Genomic DNA, 21,207 nt, shown 5'->3' with positions numbered 1-21,207 from the left:
TCAATGTTATAATTTTTTTCACTTTTTTATTTAAAATTTATCATTTTTTACATTTTTAGACCATATTTTCTTCCCCCCAACCCCCTCAGATTGAGTCCCCATAGAATCTCCTTCTGCAAAGCACCCATGCACCATCACCACAGTCCTCTGTGCTTCTCCCTCCATCCCTCTCACCTCTCTCCCTCCTCCTCCCCTGAAGTATGTCTCGGGTTTATAATTGTATGTTTTTGCTTTGTTGTGTTTTGTACTGTTATTTTTTTTAAGATTTATTTATTTTATTATTTATACAAGCACTGAGTACAGTCAGAAGCGCAGGAGGGTGAGAGAATTCACCAGAGCCAGAGCGGGAAGCAGAGCAGGCAGAAGGACCGAAGTACACTACTGAGGGGAGCAGCAGGAGTGGCAGGAGAGGTCTGTGTGCCATGTGGGACCCTCGCCCGCATCCGGGGATTGAACCGGCGCTGCAGAGGCTGCGGGCAGCTTTACAGCCCAGCGTTCAACCACTGTGCCACCGGGGAGGTCCCTATTATTAATTTTTTTTACACTGATGTCTTATTTGGTTCCCCTATATTCCTGCTAGAAGTGAAACCATCTGATATTTTTCTTTTTCCTTCTGGCTAATTTCACTGAGCATAATTCCTTCTAACTCCATCTATGTTGATGCGAATGACGTGAGTTTATCTTTTTTGATTGCTGAGTAATATTCCTTTGTGTATATATACCACATCTTCTTGATCCAGTCATCTATATTTGGGCATTTTTTGATCACTGAGTAGTATTCCATTGTGTACATATATACTGCAGCTTTTGAATTCATTTGTCTGTTTGGGAGCGTTTAGATTGTTTCCATATCTTAGCTAATGTAAATAGTGCTACATAAAGATAGGAGTGAAGGTTTCCTTTTGAGTTAGTGTTTTTTTGTTCTTTGAGTAGGTTTCTAGGATTGGAATTGCTGGGTCATATGGTAGCTCCATTTTTTAGTGTCTTGATGACCCTCTACACAACATTCTGTAATGGCTGGGCCAGTTTACATTCCCACCAGCAGTGTAAGGGGTTCCTTTTTCTCCACATCCTCACCAGCATTTGTTATTTCCAGTTTTTTAAAACCTACCTAGTAGTTGGGAAAGGAGAGGAACAAATGCTTCTAGGGATTTCAAAAATCCCTAGAATCCATTCTTCCATTTCACTAAATGATGTTCTATAAGAGTTGTTTTACCTGCTGTTGACTCACACCCTATTATCAAAGTACAATGTGAATATAGGACCACAGTTTAAAAATTATGGGAATGTAAAAAGCAAGGATGTTCCTGGGTGGGGGGGAGCGGTATACATAAAGGGCTTTATTTTCCATAGAGTAGTACATGCTAATATGTTTTGGTGCACTGAGGCTGATGTGCCACATATACAGAACCTAATAAAGAAGGTCTCTAAGAAAGTCTGGTTTGCCTTAATGTGGAAAGGGAGATGAGAAGGATGGAAATGGACATTCCAACATGGGATGGATTATTTCCTGTTCTGGTTCCCAAAAGTGCAGGGAGATGAGGCAGCTCTCTATGTAGTCATTTCTTGGCAGGAGATGCCTATTGGGCTTGGAGGGTTTTCTGTATCACCTCTTCCTTCTGAGCATTGGATATATTCTGAACCCAAACAGGAACCCCTGTTATGACAGGCTTTTACCAGTTATGCATGTTCTGAGTCCATAGGAACAGAGCCGTGATTGCCTAGTACCTTATCTTCATGGGTTGAGCAAATGAGCCCTAGGGCCTGCATCCAATCCTGAGTCTTCTCCACCCCTTATGGTAGCAGCTCTGCCTTCTCTTGTTCAGGGACTGGTAGGAGTAGCCATTTCCTCTTGTTCTTCCTCAGCCTCCTCACTTCTCCAAGCCCCAGAGCCTCCTGTATTGTCCTTGTGCAAGCTCAATTCCTCAAACTGATTGGAAAGGTATACTGTGAGGCAGTGCTATCTCCCCTAAAACTATTATTGCCATCCCAGTAGGCCAAACCTACACCTTCAACTCCCCAAGAATAATGCATTTTTAAGTGAAGGTGTGGTTGAGAAATTGGGCAAACTGAAATACATGATTACTTGTTTGTGTGCCTTTTACCTAGCATCATGTAAGGTCAATAAATGTTCTGAAATGTTTTAAGTGATATTAAAAATATGATTTTCACTATTAAATTTAATATTTGATAATTATTGCAGTTAATATTTAATAATTACATGTGGTTTTAGCTTCTTTTGTGAATAGCAGAGCCAAAATACACCATTCCAGTGTTTTAATTTATTCTTATTTAGAGTACTTTTGGGCAAGAAATTCTTGTTTTTGGTTTGTAAGAGAAAAAAATGCTGCTACCAGTGTTCTTAGAGATCAAGATAGTTAAATGGAAGCATCTCCCCTATGCTTTAAAAATTATCAGAAAAAAATGTATATGCAATATGAAAAGGAGTCACTGAGTTCTTTCTTCCTTTGCAAGTCAAAATGCCCCTTGTTCTTTAAATTTGTAACTTCTGTGGCAGTGCTTTTCATACATACTATGGCAGATAAACAGTCTTTCAAACAAAATCTCATACAGAACTCCAGTATGTAAACAAGATAAAAATGGAGCTGTTTATGTGTGGTGTGTTTATATGTGGGGGGGGAATGTGGGAGGTCGGGAGGGAGGAGGGGGTTTGAAAGTCCGGAACCTCTACCTTCTTCCTTACAGTCTCCATCCAGCTGAACCAACCCCTACACTAGGTAGCACATCACACATTTCCTCTAAAACCTTAGGGAACTGGAATTTATGTGTAATATGTCATATGCTAATGCTTTTGATCATTTTACATTAAAGACTTTGCATGGTTTTAATAAAGAAATAAAAGGCTTGAGAACAATATATAACTATCTTATTGAAGATATGTTATTAAATAATACTTTAACTGTTTAACCAAAACAGCTTAATTTTTCTGAGATTTTAGGAAAAGAGACCAAATAATATTTTATTAAGGGAGGCAATATTTCCCTTTAACCCTAATCCCATACTCTATTTCTTTAACCAAGATCTGAGAGATATACTGATAAATATTTCTATTTTGTTAATAGGTGAAATCTGAATCTCTTATTTGTCAGAATAGGAAATAAAACTCAGAAGAAACTTGCTCTTGCTCCTTTAGCCCCATTACTCTTTGTACCTTGCTACAATTTGCATGGAGAAACTGTCTGGTATTTATGAGACCAACTACAGATCTGTAACACCAGGATTCTGAATGTGTGGGGGTGGGAAGGGAAGAGGGACAGTAATTATCAGGATAAAGCTAAGAAACTATTTCTAAAGGCGATCTTGTCCTTTTGCCTTCATTTGGCTATGACTGATTATTTACATCAAATCAATTTATATAACTGTAATAAGATTGTAAAAATTTATAGAGAAGTCTGTTATATTATTACTAGGGAGGGATTAATTTCATCAGACAGTATCTAAACAATGTTTTGAACTAATTGAGTATCAAGGTGTGGCTTTAGAAAGTTAATTTTGCTTTGAGAATCTCAACTTTGGTAATTCCTTCACTGTATACTCTTATTATTATGGCACAGGTTTTTATGTTTTATCATATTGCATGTTTATAAAACTCTTCGTTTTGATTGTGGCTAGCCTTCCCAGAACACTAAAATACTTGAGCACGTTGTAGCATTGCAAAATGTCGTTGAGATTGCATAAACACTTCAGCTTGAGGGTGTGTCATTTCTTGGATGCTGAGTCCTTGCTCTTCTGTCCATAATCTATCAGTCTGTCGTGAACTTCTGTAGAGAATTCAGTAATCCAAAAAGCACTGGAGCTTCCCACTGTAAATAACAGAATAAAATCAGACTTTTATCTATTTTTGTTATTAGAAAGCAAGAGTGAATGAAGGTCAGCCTTTATCTGGCAAGCTGTCTGATTTTTCTGTGAGCATTGCATGTTAGGAGAAGCTAGTTCATCTGTCTGTGGGTTTAGGATTCAACAGCATAAGCTGTCAGACTAACACTGATTGAAGGTGGACTGGGAGGGGGAAGCGCATCTGTCCAAAGGCTCGCCATTGGCTTCTTATTACAGCATTCTCCCCCGAGACACTCTGCATGCTCATTCACCTACCTCCTCCTCTCCCCTCCCTTTCCTTCCCTATCCCTTCATTACTGATTCACAGCGAGAGGTAGCAGCAGCAGTGGCAGCAGCGGCGCCAGAGCTGCTTGTCACGAATCAGGGATTGCAATGAGCTCATCCTTTTTCTCCTTGTAGCTTCACAACTGCCCTGGCTTCCTGGCTACTGCTGCTGCTGCTGCTGCTGCTGCCTGCTTGTTCTCATTCTCTCTCTCTCTCTCTCTCTCTCTCTCTCTCTCTCTCTCTCTTTCTCTCTCTCTCTCTCTCTCTCACACACACACATACAGAGGTGCACGCCTATACACACACACACACACACACACTCACTCACTCACTCACTCACATGCTAGCCCCTGCTGAGCAGCTTGTCCATTTCTACACATGTATCTGAACTCTTCTGCATCACTCTTGGCCATTTTCTTGCATTCAATTCCTTTTGCCGTTTTTTATTTAGACTGGTATTTGATTTCATTTTCCAGTCTACTTTGAGGCTTTTGCACAGTGGATAATTTAGCCAAAATGTTTTTCCTGTGGAGACATTAGCTGACAATTCCCACCACAGACTGGCTTGTGCATGCTCCTGGGGAGACCTAAGCCTGGCTCCCCTCCCTCCACAGTTCTTAAAATTGTGGATAAGAGATCCAGCTTTCTCATTCTGGATACCTACTTACTGCTCATGGAAGAAGGGGTGCCCTGCCCAGCCCCAGCTGCTAAGCTCACACCTCCTGTCAAAAAGTCCCAGGACATGCACGACGAGAGGAGCAAGCTGGTGAATGAGTATGCCTGTCGGGTGCTGGAACTTCTGGGGATGGGGCATCGTCTGTTTGTGCCTCGGCTTCTGGCGGTGAGACTGTTTTTTCATTGAACTTCATTTGTAAGGAATCTGCCACCCTCTGTGAGAATTCCTTGTGTCCCTGGAAGAGGCTTGCCATCTCCTGTTTTCTTCTCCCTTTGCCGAGAAGGAAGTGCTGAGTGGCCACAGCCGCTGTGGGTCTCTTTCCAAGCATGATCCACGCCACTCCTTATTTGGCTGGAGGAGATATGGCTCTTTTCTTAGAACCCAGAGGCCACATTAGTGGTATTTTCTCTGTGGCAGAAAAAAAAAATTGGTTTGCTGTCTGGCTGGACTCAGCAATAAAGCAGAATACCAAGGGCTTCATGTAGGCATTTTGTTATTTATATATCCAAAGGGTTAAAATTTTACCATGGATATTATTGCTACTTCTCTAGACTGTGTGTTGTTTGCTTTCTAACCTCTCCATTTAATTGCCAATTTGATTCTTTTTGATAGGGGATTTTTAATCCCCTGAAAATCCTTACATAGGAAATTGTAGATTTTTCTTCTGGAATGGCCGAACCGTATATATTAAAAGCAACTTAAAACTGTTCGGTCTGTGCTGTGAATTTGGGAAGTCTGGCTACTTGTTTTTTGGTTTCCTAAACAAGAGAAAAATCACCCTTCCTTATTTCCTATCAAGGGTTAAAATTAAATACCCACAATCACTGGTGCAGGGTTTCCTTTTAGTGGTTTGAGAACTATACCTAGCAACTGTTCTATAATGTAATTGGTCTACAGTAGCCCTATGCCATTATTTGGTAATTGAACAAGAATAATTTAGCTTTGTCCATTTTATACAATGGAGTTTGACACCATGCTAGACATTTCCCTCATTATGGTTCTCTCATATTTTGAGTCTTTCCAGAAGTAGAATATTTACTTGACTGAATTTAACTCTTCTATCTCATATATTGCCCTGCAGTATAGTTCATCTCTGTTTATAGTTACCTTTACAGTTACTAGTTCTGGCTTCATGTGTGTATTTGCATACAAATATAATCTCTTCTGTATACAACATATTTGGTAATCACACACATAGGGATTTCTCACCCTGAAGAAAGACTGTTTATCATTGCAAAATGAAATTAGATGCAATGACCAGCATACAATCACAGGGAGGGGGAGGCAATATTTTTGAGAAATATAGTTCCTTTGTCACTTAATAAAGAAACATAAAGAGCTCAATATATGTGTTTTAATACCCAGGTGAGGTCATCAGTGCTCATTTCAATTTTATTTCCCTGAATCACATTTTTTTCTTAATAAAGGAGGAAAGTGAAAACTCACCACTCTATTAGAAAGGAAGGTATTCTAAAATGAAATAAAAAGTGTTTTATTTCAGGAATTTTGACAGTAGTGCTAAATGCATCTCAGCATCTCTTTGAGAAATCACCATAGTCTAATATATTTCCATATTCTTAATGATTACTTAACTTTATGTCTCAATGGCTTCCACTGGTAACTTTCCAGTAGTCTGCCTCTCTGGCATTTACATTTTCAGTGTTTTGAATGGAAACATAAATTGGTACTTAAGAATATCTCTAATACTCAAATCTGTATTAGAAATGAATTTAAACTGCCTCTAGTTTTAAGTTATCTATATATCTATAGCTAGCTAGTTATCTCAACAATAAAATCCACAAGCAGTAAGGTTCACAGGCTTCAGGAAGTCACACATATTTATGTGTCAACTGTACAGTCTGCTTGATTTTGTCCAATTAGGTATGAGAAGTAGCACATCACTCAGGTGGTTTTGGGTTCTAGCATTCAAACTCTAGGTAATAGTGCTGCTGGCATTTCCAGATAAAAAGTATTGCTGAGTTGTGTGTGGGTCATTTGGAAATCTCTGACTTTGTTACAGAGCATTGTACTAGAAAGATTATTGATAGAATTACATTTTGGGAAATCACATGCCCTTTAATTAGCAATATGAATGTGAATTGGGATCAGCATCCAATGAATACAGTTCGAAGTTTAGCATGTGTGTGTACCAGAGGGAAGTACACTTGTTCAGCCTTGTATTATTGGACTGGCTAATGATGTGGGATCGATGGCTAATCTGCACAGGGTGTTCCTGAGAGGAATTCTGCCACATACAATATAACAGTCTTTCCATTACCAGTCAGTGGGGCAAGCACTGAAGTTTAAGACATGTCTCTCAGCCTTCTTGCTTGTATTTTAAATATGGATGCCTGTGAGTTAAATACATACAAATATTTTACTTTATAGGTTCCAGTAGAAATTTTCACATAACACAAGTTTTTTTTTTTTAATGAGCTGGCCAAATAAATGGAGATTTATGAAGTCATTGTTATACATGTAGACCCTGAGCTTTATTTATTGTTCCCTGATTTGCAGAGGGATCATTCAAGTACTAGAACATCAAGCACATTTGGAATTTTTGCTTATTGTCCTTCAAAGATATACCTAGTAAAGAACATTTTATTTCATGAGCCAGGTATAAGTACTTCATTTTAGAAAAAACCACAAAGCATAAATTGTATGTATTGATTCACTAAATACACATTTCTTTGATGAAATTAAAATTCCAAAGTAAGAGGGATAGGTATCCTAGATACCAGTTAAGAAATCTTTCTCCCATCCAAATGATTCTCAGACTTCTAAAAATTTTCTCGAATGAATAAAAATTCTGCTAGACCCTAACTAAAGGGATGGGGGATATTTGTGGTGAAAATCATAATGGTGATAAAAAGAATGCCTACATTTCCCCCCCCAGTGATTCCCCTTAAAAAGTCTTTTTCTCAAAGATCCACAAAATCTTTTCCCCAAAGATTCCCCTTAAAAAGTGAAACCTGGAATTTGCTGCTTATCAGATTCTTGAAGATTTATCATCTAGGAATAGAGATGGGATTGGAATAGTAGCATCCAGCGCTAACACTCAAATGTTAGGACTATTCATTTCAAATCACACTAAGATTTGACACTTTTGCACTGAATTTTTCAGTGGGAAAAAACACACTAGAAATGGTATCAGCAGTGTCACATAACCAGAATTACTACTCTGCAAGTGTGTGAAATTTGGAGAAAATGGAAAACCTTTTACTTTACTGATATTCAAAATCTCCCTTTTCTCCTCTAGATTTTTTCCTTTGTTGTTATATGACATTGACAGTTATTATCAGGTCATTATATATTAATATTAACATTAATGTTAGCATCAGGTTCAGTACTGATACTCTAGGCTCTGTGCATAGTGAATCCTAAGGACTCGGGCCTAGAAGGATTAGTATTTGCAGGTAAATCCTCCTTTCAGTAGCCATTTTAAGGTGTAACTCTGATCAAAATCTCATACTATCAAATCATATCCTAGATTTGTTTGTTTTTTAATTTGTCTAATTTCCTAATGCATTAATTTTAAGCTGGGGGTGAAAGAGCAGGGAAGAAAGTATATCTGCCTTTTTTACCTCTTGCTAACAGCTGCAAGGATTACTTATTAAAAGGACATTACAGTTCTTAAAAGAAGTTGAAAACACAAATAGAAAAGTTGCCATGTATACTTCTGATGTTCCCCAAAATATAAAAATCAATTGTTAAATCAACGCAAGTCCTAAATCTGTTTTCTAATTTCTATTTTATAATTGTTGACTTTTTAATATGGAAATGCTTGAAATAAGCTTCATGAATTCACAGAGCAAATATATTTTAGTGTCTATTGTGTACTAGGCAGTTTGCTTAAATCATTTTGATGGGTCAGTTGGGAAGGATGCTTACTTTAACATCTTACTGACCTTTTCTCTCTGTATATTTCTTTCTTTTCTTCTTTTTTAAAAGATTTATTTATTTAGACATACAATAACTGGGGTACAGACCAGTGGGGGGGGGTGAGGATTCACCAGAGACAGAGTGGAAAACAGAACAGGCAGATTGACTGAAATACACTGCTAAGGGGAGCAGCAGGCGAGTCAAGAGAGGTCTGCTGCACCATCTAGGTAGTTCCCTGGCCGGAGATCAAACTTGTGCTGCAGTGGCTTCGGGTAGCTTAATAGGTTGTGTCTTAACCCCTTGTGCCATCAGGGAGGCCCAGTTTATTTTTTTCTACCTACTTGAAAGAAAGTAAAAATTGGTCTTATTTAAATGTCATTAATTGTCCAGATAACCTTTTAATATGATTTTGTTCAACTGGTCGTCAAAGTGATGTTACCTTTGAACTTAAAAGGACCTGACAGAAAGTTTAGGAAGGAAAAGGTGTAGAGCCGCTAATTTTCAAAAGCTATCCTTTATTCTTATTTAAAAGCTAGTAGAATTCTTTATAATACAAGGAAAGAAAATATGTATTCACATTTTTCTAATTCTTGTCTATATTATATTTTGGCTATCCTTACTTAATAAATGTTGGGAAAGCAATTGCATTTTCACCATCTTTTTATTTAATTATTTTATTCCTCTCAGGATTGCTCTGAAAGCAGTATAGGAAAACTAAGAATTTCTTAGTTGAAGAACAGAATTTTCATTTTAAATAAGTTCTTATAGTTTGATGGGCTTCTGTGCAGTGAGCATAGATAAATACAAATGGATAATGATCACCCAGCACAGCCTCTTTTGGATATTTGGTTTGGTCCTTGAAATGCTAGTCTGCCTTATATTTTCTTTATTTAATTTTTTCTAATTGTATTTTATGGTATATATATTTTGCATTGTTCTTCCTTTTTGTGCAATGCATGCTTTCTCCTTTCAGGTGTAGTCCCCGCAAAATTCCCTTCACCAATTCACCCGTGCACCATCACCATAGTCCCTTGTGTAAGAACACATTCCCTCCACTGGTTTGATTCCTCTCCCTGCCCCTCCCCTGCAGAGTGTCTCTGATTAATAGTTGCCTGTTAATTTTGTTTTTTAATCAATTGTAATTTTTTTTCCTGGTCCCTTATTTGTTTTCCCTGCATTCCTCCTATAAGTGAAACCACCTGATATTTTTCTTTTTCCTTCTGGCTTGTTTCACTGAGCATAATCCCTTCCAGCTCCACTCATGTTGTTGTGAATGGCATGAATTTATCTTTTTCCATTGCTTAATAGTATTCCATTGTGTATATATACAACATCTTCTTGATCCACTCATTCCTGTGTTAAGCTTCTCATTGTTAGGGTATAGGATTAACATTCAAGCAATCATTAGCTTAGTTATAACCACTAGTTAATTTAACCTTCGCCTAGCCAAGTCACTACTAATTAGTGTGTGTGATAACTGGTCCTGTGGCTCTGATTTCAAGCCATGTTTTAGTTTCATAGAAAGCACCACTATTTATTTTTCAGACAAATATTATTGCACTAATGCTAGACATTTATAAAGAATATGCATTTCACAAAACTATATGCATAACATGATTCAAATTCTGTTAAATATATGTGAATGTATATATAGGAACAGGGGAAAAGACTGTAAGTAATGTAACAAAATGTTAGTTATGTTTATCTGTGGGTGGTGAAGCCTGTTAGGGTTTTAAAAAAATATTCTCATCTTTTTGAGTAGTAGATATGTAATCAGTAAAAAAATGCATGACCATACAGGTAATATAAATACCACACAAATAAATTTTATGTTGTGATTTAAAAAATTTTTTTTTAAGATTTACTTATTTTTATACAAGAGCTGGGGTACAGGCCAGAGGTGCGGGAGGGTGAGAGGATTCACCAGAGTGGGGAGTAGAACAGGCAGACAACTGAAATACACTGCTGAGGGGAGCAGCGGATGCAACAGGAGAGGTCTGCCATGTCATGTGGGAATCTCCCTGGCTGGCCGGGAATTGAACCCGTGCTGCAGAGGCTGCGGACAGCTTCACAGCGCTGTGCTCAACCCACTGTGCCCTAAAAAATATGGGGAGGTGCTAAAAAATATTTTTTTAAAAAACCAGACAACTTTCTTTCCTTCTTTCTTTATTATATATATATATATATATTATTTTTATACATTTTTTACATCATTTTTCATTTTTGTACAATGTCTGCTGAAAGACAGACATTTCATCTTGGTTGTAGTCCCCATACAATTCCCACCCCCCTTGTTTTGATCCTACTCCCTCCTTCCCCCACTGTAGTGTGTCTCTGGTTTATAGTTGCTTGTTGATTTTGATTTTTACTTTATTAGAATTAGGTTTTTTCCTGGTCCCTTGTTTAGGTTTTCTAAATTCCTGCTGTGAGTGAGACCATCTGGTAGCTTTCTTTTTCTTTCTGGCCATTTTTGCTGAGCATGATCCCTTCCAGCTCCATCCATGTTGCTGCAAATTGCATGAGCTTATCTTTTTGATTGCTGAGTAATATTCCATTGTGTATATGTACCACATCTTCTTGATCCAATCATCTATTTTTGGGCATTTGGATTGTTTCCATAGCTTAGCTATTGTAAATAGTGCTGCTATAAACATAGGGGGGAAGGTGCCCTTTTGAATTAATGTTTCTGTGTCCTTTGGGTAAATACCAAGGAGTGGAATTGCTGGATCATATGGAAGCTCAATCTTTAGTAAGTTGAGGAATCTCCACACATCTTTCCATAGTGGTTGGACCAGTTTGCACTCCTAGCAGCAGTGCCGGAGAGTTCCTTTTTTCTCCACATCCTCGCCAACATTTTTTGTAGTTAGTTTTTTTAATACGTGCCATTCTCACTGGTGTAAGATGGTATCTCATTGTAGTTTTGATTTGCATTTCCCTGATTACAAGTGATGTTGAACATTTTTTCATATGCCTGTTGGCCATTTGCATTTCCTCTTCAGAGAAGTTTCTTTTTAGCTTTTCTGCCCATTTTTTGACTGGATTATTTTCTTTGTTTTTGTTGAGTCTCATCTTGGTTATTGTCTCTTTTGCTGTGCAGAAGCTCTTGATTTAGTCCCAGCTGTTTATCTTTGCCTTCACTATCACTGCTTTGGCTGATGTGTCTGTAAAGATGTCTTTGATGTGCATATCATGTAGTGTTTCATCTATACTTCCTTCTATGTATTTTATGGTTTCAGGTCTTATGTCCATTTTGGGTTGGTTTTTGTGCATGGTGTTAGGTAGTAGTCAAGCTTCATTCTTTTGCATGTAGTGATCCAGTTTCCCAGCACCATTTATTTTTTTTAAAGTTTCATTTATTTATTCATTTATTCATATAAGAGCTGGGGTACAGGCCAGAGATGCGGTGGTGGGGTGGGGGGTGGGAGTGAGAGGATTAACCAGAGAGAGAGTGGAAACAGAACAGGCAGATTGACTGAAATACACTGCTGAGGGGAGCAACGGGCCAGTCAGGAGAGGCCGGCTGTAACATGTGGTTTGCTGCCTGGCGGCTGGGGATCAAACTTGTGCTGCAGAGGCTGCGGACTGATTCATAGTGCTGTGCTTAACCCCTTGCGCCACCAGGGAGGCCCCTCCCAGCACCATTTATTGAACAAACTTTCTTTGCTCCATTGCATATTCTTTGCTCTTTTGTCAAAGATTGGTTGACTGTAAATCTGTGGGTTTATATCTGGAATTTCTATTCTGGTTCCATTGGTCCGTGTGTCTGTTCTTGTTCCAATACCATGTAGTTTTGATTATTATGATTTTGTAGTGTAGTTTGAGATCTGGGAGTGTGATGCCTCCATTCCCTTCTCTTTTTTCAGGAGAGCTTTGGCTATTTGGGTTTTTTGGTGGTTCCATATGAATTTTGTCAATATTTGTTCCATTTCTTTGAAGAATGTCATTGAAATTTTTATTGGAATAGCATTGAATCTGTAAATTGCTTTTGGTAGGATGGCCATTTTGATGATGTTAATTCTTCCAATCCATGAACAAGGGATGTCTTTCCATTTCTTTGTGTCTTCTTCTATTTCTTTTAACAGTGCTTTATAGTTTTCTTTGTATAGGTCCTTTACCTCTTTTGTTAGATTTATTCCCAGTATTTAATTTTCTTTGTTTCAATAATAAAGGGAGGGTTTTCTTGATTTCTTCTTCAGATCTATTGTTTGTGTATAGGAAGGCCACTATTTTTGTGTGTTGATTTTGTATCCTGCTACTTTACTAAACTGATTGATTAATTTGATTAGTTTTTCTGTGGAGTTTTTGGGGTTCTCTATGTATATTTTCATATCATCTGCAAAGAGTGATAGTTTAACTTCTTCCTTCCGTATTTGGATTCCTTGTATGTCTTTCTCTTGTCTTATTGCTCTGGTTAGGACTTTCAGCATTATATTGAAAAGCAGTGGTGAGAGTGGATATCCTTGTCTTGTTCCAGATCTTAATGGAAATGCTTTTAACTTTTCACTATTGGGAATGATATTGGCTATGGGCTTGTCATATATAGCCTTTATGATGTTGAGGTATGTTCTTTGTATCCCAAGAATTTCAGGGGCCTTTATCATAAATGGGTGTTGTATTTTGTGGAAAGCTTTCTCAGCATCTATTGATATTATTATATGGTTTTTATATTTCTTTTTGTTGATGTGTTGGATTACACTGAATGATTTTTGCATGTTGAACCATCCTTGTGTCCCTGGAATAAATCCTACTTGGTCGTGGTGTATTATCTTATGGATACATTGTTGGATTCTGTTAGCTAAAATTTTATTGAGGACTTTTGCATCAGTGTTCATTAGAGACATTGGCCTGTAGTTTTCTTTTTGTGTGTTGTCTTTGTTCGAAAACCAGACAACTTTCTGATTAATTCTCTTTTTTTGTATATTTATTTATTTATTTATTTATACATACAAGCACTGGGTACAGTCAGAAGCGTGGGAGGGTGAGAGAATTCACCAGAGCCAGAGCGGGGAGCAGAGCAGGCAGAAGGACTGAAGTACACTGCTGAGGGGAGCAGCGGGTGGCAGGAGAGCTCTGCATGCCATGTGGGACCCTCCTCCGGTGGCTGGGGAGCAGCCAGGGATTGAACTGGTGCTGCAGAGGCTGCGGGCAGCTTTGCAACCCAGTACTCAACCGCTGCGCCACCGGGGAGGCCCTCTGATTAATTCTTATTGAGGCATATGAATTATTTCAGAACAAGTATCTATTCCTCATTTGTGGAGGGAGAAGCTCTTAAATACAATTGTCAGACAATGGAGATGTAGTCCTATAAGTTTACAACCTGCTTATGACATATGAAAGTTTTTTTAGGTTATGCTTAATAATTATGGACATCTTTTAAAAATAGAAAATTGAAGGAAAAAATCCAGCAGAATCAAAGTAAGACTGCAAGCTGCCTTCTAAAACAATGGCAAGCAAGATTTTTGCTAATGTGTTTTTTGTTTACTGGCATTTTAACTGAAATTAGTTTTATTTCAATCAATGAGAAGAATATACACTCTTAAAACTTAATTGCCAGGGCCTCCCCGGTGGCTCAGCAGTTGAGAGCTGGGTTGCGAAGCTGGGTTGCTAAGCTGCCCGCAGCCTCTGCAGCACCAGTTCGATCCCCAGCCGCCTCTCCTGCCGCCAGCTGCAGTGTACTTCGGTCCTTCCGCTTGTTCTGCTCCCTGCTCTGGTGAATTCTCTCACCCTCTTGCGCTTCTGACTGTACCCAGTGTTTGTAAAATAAATAAATAAATCTTAAAAAAAAAAACTACTCTTAAAAAAAAAAACTTAATTGCCAGCTTTGAGGAATTCAACATGTCAATGAGAGCAGGATGCTAGTACCTTTAATGTGCAAAGTACTTTTTAAAGGTTGAAGTTAGAGCATTAAATAAGATGCAGTTTCCATACTTTTGTCTACCAGAGCTTCTCTGCTCCATGGTAATCAGAGCTCCTCTCTTGAGGGTTTAATGAGTTGGGCAGCCATGCAATCTGAACCATCATTAACATCAGTGGTTTTGGAAAGGACAATCACAGGGCACTCTGAATAATGCTTTCCAGAGACTCAACCTGAGTTGGGCTTCAGCTCCACCCCGACGTGAGCAACCTGTTGCTCCTCTTCTGAGAATACAGCCTCCTCTGCTGTGTCTCTGTCAACTTGCCTGTGATCTGAGGTTAAATGTCAATAGCGTATATGATTATTCATCATTTTTCTTAACCATACTGTTTTTGTATAACTCAGAGAGTAGTTTTAAAATTTGGCTTTGAGAAATATTAGAAAATTATGTAACTGCCCCTGCCATTTGGGGGCACCTGTTACCAGGTAACTAGTTCACTGAAAATAGAAGAGGTACCCTCAGAGGCTTTTAAATAGTGAGAGAAACTGCTAATCCTGTTTCTCCAAAACCACATAAGCAGCTTGTATTGAATTTTTCCAACAATTATCAGAGAACTGATCATCAGAACCAGTACTACCAGAGAAAAAGGAAAACCAGAGATGTGGTTTGTCTGGTGTATCTGGCAGTTTGATGCTTTCCCAGTAATTCGTAATTGATATTTTAGTTGGAGAGTCCCTGCTTTGGGCTGAAGTTGTTCTCAGTAACTGCCTTTTCCAACTGAGGTGAGTTGATAGCACTCTGTCCTGCTAAACATTGTCTTTATCACTTATGTTAGCATATGTGAATATCTTTGAGGGAGGAAACAAATCTGAGATCAACTGAAGTTTTTTGGTTTTTTTTTTTTTTTCACTTCCCAGCTCTATTTGTCTGACTACTAATTTGTGGATGTAAAGTTGAGCCAATCAAATCCCTTGTGGAAATGCCTAATGTGTGAATTAATATTTCATTCTGCATGTTTATGTTCAACGAGGGGAAGATTGGAGAAAAAATATATAAAGAGTTTAATTCATCCTTCAGTAAATTGTATTTGAGTGCCTACTGGATTCTGGGCATTATTCTTGTCAATGTGGATACAGCAACCACAAGATAAGGCCGGATGTAAAACTGGAAAATGAGTTGGTGGGAAATGACTTGATTTTTTTCACTAAGGAAGGAAAGAAGAATTTAAGTGCTTGGAAAGGACCTCACTCAGATCTTACATTTGAGATAATTTTTAGATCACAAAATCTTTATGAAGGCCTAGGAGGAGAATATTCCAGGCAGCAGCCTTCTGTGAGGAATGAACTTAATGTATCCAAAAAATAGAAAGAAAGCCAATGTGCCTGGAACTTGAGAACCAGAAGGGAGATGTGGTTAGATATGAGGTTGGAGGGAAAGCCAGGGAGTCCCAGATCATACAGAATCTTGTGGGCATTAGAAAATATTTTATTATGCGCACAGTAGAAACCATTGGAAGGCTTTACACAGAAAGGCGTCATGGTCTGAAAGAGTTTCATTTGGCTGCTGTAAGGAAAGTAAATTGTGGGGAACAAGAGCAGAAACAGGATAACCAGTTAGAGGTTTGTGGCAGTGGCTACTTGAGAAATGGCAATGGTGTGGACTAGGTGGTGATGTAACAGAGTGGTCCTGCCCTGTAACAATGACAGTAACTTAGTCCATATTATGAGCGCTTTCACCTCCTTATGTTTTCAGTGCAGTCTTGAAGATCAATCAGCTTCACATTTAAATAAAGTGACATTATGAACTAGCAATTTTAATTTTATTACTGATGATGTAATAAAATTATTATAATTGTGTTACAGAACTATTAAGTTCTGACTCTGAAAACATCTGATTTTTTTTTTATTTCTGTATGCTTAGTCTACCTGAGTCTTTATAATATCTATCATACTGTTTGCCAAAGATTGCTTAGTTATTTATGAAAATATTTGTCTCACTACAAATCTTTATTGGAAAAAAGATAGCTAACTATAAAGAAACCAACAACCTATAGTGCCACTATCCCCAAAAATGTTGGATTTTATTTCCTTTCAGTCTTTTCTCTGTGCACGGATGTATTTATTTCCAAATGATAGTTATTTTTTAAAGAGGTAAATTTTACAAATAATAGCTTTTGAAAGAAGTTCAGTAGTTAAACGGTTTGCTTCATTTGCTTTTATCATAGCATTCTTGAAGATGTGGAATCAATTTCTTACTTTCTTCACTTGAGCTGCTGTCATTAGTTGAAAAGCCCTCTTCCCTTCAGGTTTTTTATGTAGCTGATGTGATTTGGTTACATACCTGCGTTTTCAGTCAACCTTGTAATAATATGTGTAAAATGCCCATGAAGTTAAAATCAAAGATTGCTCCCAGAGTTCAAATTTTTTCCTTTTCTGACATTTTTCTTTTCTCAGCTCTATAACTTGGTTAGGTTTGCCAAGATCCACCATTCTAATCTTCAGGTAATAGAAATTGAGTGAGTTAGCCTATTAATTAATTCTTATATTGCTTTGAAGATTCATGGTGAGTGATTTCATCTTCGAGTAAAGAGGTTAGAAGTCTCTTCTTAAAAGTTTTGCAACTAACCTAGATCTTATGTGTAAATGAATGTTTAGGGAAATAGAAAAAATAAATTGCAATGTATTTGTCCTGAGTGCAGGCTAAAATATAATGATAATTCTTGGTGAATATTTTGCAGACCTCAAAGGAAGATCTTCTGCAGGCTGATTTTGAAGGTGCTTTAAAGTTCTTCAGAGTTCAGCTTCCAAAGAGATACAGGGCTGAGGAAAATGCAAGAAGATTGATGGAGCAGGCTTGCAATATTAAGGTAAGATGTGCAAATTTATATATAATTAAAGTAGAACTTGAATGCAGAATAACATGGTAAATTACATAAAATCTGTTCTCTATGTATTGCTAATTCTTAACAATGTTTCAGGTGATATTGTGTCTGAACAAGAGTCTCACAGATTTATTTTGTCAAGCTGGTATATGTATGGTAACTGTACCTCCTACTAGGACTTAGACTAAAAGTTGGCAGCTTCAGATTGTAACAATGCAAAGAAAATCATTTATCTTAGAGGTGGGGCTCTGAGTGAACTGCGGTGATAGTGGTTTCCATGACAGCAGACTTGGTATTTAGCTTTTGCCATCTGTTTTAAGATTATTTGGGACAAAGCAAGAGCCTGTATAGGCAGTGCTTTCCTTTCTGTAAGGGACTTGGAAAGCTTTGAGTCTTGATCTGCCCTTCTCTGTCCCACACCTGTGAAATGTCTATGGATATACTGCTTCTTATCAAGTGTCTGAAAAAGATAAACAAATTTATGTTAATTTGAAATTGAAATCTCTGCTCAGAAAGTTGCTGTATCAAGGTAGGAAAGTACGTTTTAAACAAAATTTGGAGCCAATTTGCTGATGTTAATTCTTGTACCTCTGGAATATATTTTCTTATCTAAACTTCCCTTACCTAATGCCATAAATACAAATTTGTTTCCTACATTTTGAAATTTGCACTCTTGTAGAGGAAAACAGTGAACAATCAACTTAATAAAAATGTACTTAATATGTTAGTATGTGATAAATAGCTATGAAAAAAGAAAAAGTAGGAGCAAGATAAGATTGGGTTCCTGGGGAGAGGGAAGGTTTCAGTTGGTATAAGTCAGAATAGATTCACTGAGATGAAGGAGATGGTTAGTCATAGAGGTGTCTGATGAAAAGTATTCAAGCCGAGGCAACAGCTAGTTCAAAGGCTCTGAAGCTGGCTTATGCCTAGTGGGTTTGAGGAAAAGCAAGAAAGCCAATGTAGTTCAAGTGAAGTAATAGGATTAATAAGAGAGTAATAATAAGAATAAAAGAAAGGAAATTAGGCCATAAGAAGCCAGAAAACATAAGCCATTGTAAGCATTTAGACTTCACTTTGAATGAAATGGAGAGTCCTTGCAGAGTTCTGAGTAGAAGAGTGGTAGGATCTCTCGGAGGTTTTAACGGATCCTGTGGCTACTGTGTTGAGAACAGACCTTAGGTAGGTAAAAGTAGATGTGGAGAGATAGATGAGGAAGTTTTGCAGTAATCCTATTGAGAAATGATGATAGATTGAGCCAGGATGGTAACTGTGGAGATGGAGTTAGAGATGAAGCTATTTGGAAGAGAACCAATAGGATTTTGTTGTTATTAAACATGGGTGTGGGAAGAAAGGAGGAGTCAAGGTGATTAAACAGATTTTGAACTAAAAAAACTCAAAGATGAAACTATCATCAACTTATTAATGTTATTACTTAAAATGTACTTAGACACAGACTTCATTGAGTTAAGCACTGTACCCACTGTTACACTTTTTTGGTATAATGCTTTCGTTTTTAATTTTAACCTATTTTAAAGTACATTCTAAATGTAAATTCTAAATGTACAATTCAATGCTGAAAGTAACCAAGCAGAAAAAATTATATTTTTTTCAAATGAACTCTATTTTCAAACAGATAATTTCCCAAAGATTAAAAAAGACAAATTTCTGAAGTCTTCATCTAGAAGGCAGGCTTTTATGGTCTTCAGGGATGATTCTTTTTTTGACTGGGCCCAATGACTGTGCATAAGCCACAGTTGTCTACAGACTAATAATGCATTCCAGCGGTCGCTGTATGTTTGATTGAATGTTGTAGGTGGTAAGTTTGAGATATAGACCTCAGCCAGCTAGTTGCTGCAGAGCTGTCAGTGAGAGGTACTGTAAACCAGGACAATGCTGTAGGATTCCATTAAAATAAAACACTCATTTCTACAAATAAAAGAGTAGAGAATTAAGAAGTACAGGTAAGGTGGATAGTTAAATGTTTTCAAGGGAAATCTAGAGGCGATAAAAAATTATTGAGAGTGAAAAACCCAGGAAAGTGATCCTAAAATACAAAACTTACAGGAAGAGCTTTCCCCCCCTCCCCCGATATAATTAATGAAGTTCTTCAGAGGATGGAAATAACTAACAATTATCAAACTGGAAATATGGGATCTGAGAGCTACAGAAACAAAAATGTTAGGAAGCAATTTCAAAGAAAGTGCTGCATACAACAGGGTTACTTATTTGAGTAGTAATAGATAGATACAATTTTTTTGAGTACTAATAGAGTTGTTTTTATTTTTGCATTATCTAAAGTGAGCACCTTTTTCTTAGATATTTAAAATGGTACACTTTAATTATATTTATAATGTGATTGAGAGGCAGATATGAGGTGAAATTGAAGGAAGAAAGACTTTCCTCAGAAATCATGCTAGACTAGAACTTAGGTCTCCATCCTAAAGTTTTAAAATTGTTTTTTAAACTAGGATCTACATTTGAAATAGCTTTTACGTCATGATCTTGACTGTACATATGTGTGGCCGAAAGATGCTCAATCTGACAACATATGAGGCACTAGGACATTTTCTCTTTCTCTGTATTGTATTTCATTTTGCACCCCTCCCCCCAAGAAAAAAAATCCCAAAACAGAAAAGCAAGTCACAACCTACTCAGTCAGCTTCACAGCAGCTCACTGTTCAGAGCACCCCTTCCTTCCCCATTCTGAGATACTGTAACCCTGCAAGGTTGTGGAGAATGAGGTATTACACTGAATGGGGGAGGTGGGTATGTGGCAGGGATGTGAGTCATCACACCATTATTACAGCAGTCTGTGCTAGCAACAGGAAGTTTTAGGCAATGATAGACTTAGGGACTAAGGCTAAGTGTTAGACAAAGCACTCACAGGCAAAGGTGACTGCAGGCCTGAAATAGGCAAAAGCCCTTGGACTTAGGATTTTCTCATTCACTGTCTGCTTATGATTAAGGATAGAATTTCTGTGAGTTGTGATAAAAAATTTTGGATTTTAAATATTTTCAAAATTAGTATTGATGTATGGTTGTATTTTCTTTGAATGTACATGTTCTCATTTAATTACCCAACAAAATGAATCACTTTCCTCTTAGTTTAAAAAACTCAGTAAACAATGATTTCACTGATCTCACTGGTTTAAATGATGTTGCATATGCCACATTTATGATTGACCTCATTAATAGCAAAGCTTGTCATGTCACTCAAAATGTTTTGCTGGTAGACCTTCATAACAATGTTTTAAAATATAAATCAGCATCATTTGTATTTTAAAAGTAAAATAACTTGAGCAAAATTCAAACTACATCTAACCTTAAATGAAAACAAGGGGATTAGGAAAGAAAGGTCATTTGATGAATGCCTGTTGTATGCCAGGAACTACACAAGAGAACTTCTTAGAGGAAATAAGAGATAAGATGAGACCTGAAGGATTAACAGGAATTAAGGAGTGTATGGAGGCAGGGGAAAAGGATGTTCTATGAGAATACATAGAGCTCCAGAGGTAACAAATTGTGGGATTTCCAAAAACCTAAGTTTAGTTCATTATTAGAAACCAGGGAATGAGGGAATAGAGGGAAAAAAAGACTAAGGTAAACAGGAGCCAGACAGCTGGTGCAGAGCTGTGTAAGTAAACCACACTATACAGTGGGAAGCAGTGAGGGGTTTTAAATAGAAGATAAACATGGCCAGATTTATTTTTTTTTCTTTATTAAAGATTCGTTTATTTATGCACACAAGAGCTGGGGTACAGGTCAGAGATGTGGGGGCTGAGAGGATTCAC

General features: G+C 37.5%; 1 protein-coding gene across 4 annotated transcripts in view; it reads left to right on the top strand.

The window, feature by feature from the left end:
• Positions 1-21,207, top strand: part of RABGAP1L (RAB GTPase activating protein 1 like) — a 572,843-nt gene that overhangs the window by 422,133 nt on the left and 129,503 nt on the right. For 2 of the 4 annotated variants that reach the window (XM_037507999.2, XM_054693457.1), the window contains exon 19: positions 17,273-17,401. In XM_037507999.2, the coding sequence (XP_037363896.2) occupies positions 17,273-17,401 (129 nt within the window). Of the gene's footprint in view, positions 1-4,379; positions 4,964-17,272; positions 17,402-19,824; positions 20,395-21,207 lie in introns of those variants that run through there. The other 2 variants (XM_054693458.1, XM_054693459.1) reach the window with 2 other exon arrangements.

The sequence above is a fragment of the Talpa occidentalis genome, unplaced genomic scaffold (assembly GCF_014898055.3).
Source record: "Talpa occidentalis isolate TD23 unplaced genomic scaffold, MPIMG_talOcc4v2.1 talOcc4.12, whole genome shotgun sequence".
Classification (NCBI taxonomy): domain Eukaryota; kingdom Metazoa; phylum Chordata; class Mammalia; order Eulipotyphla; family Talpidae; genus Talpa; species Talpa occidentalis.
Note: the sequence above shows the minus strand (reverse complement) of the source record. Positions and strands in the feature narration are given on the sequence as shown.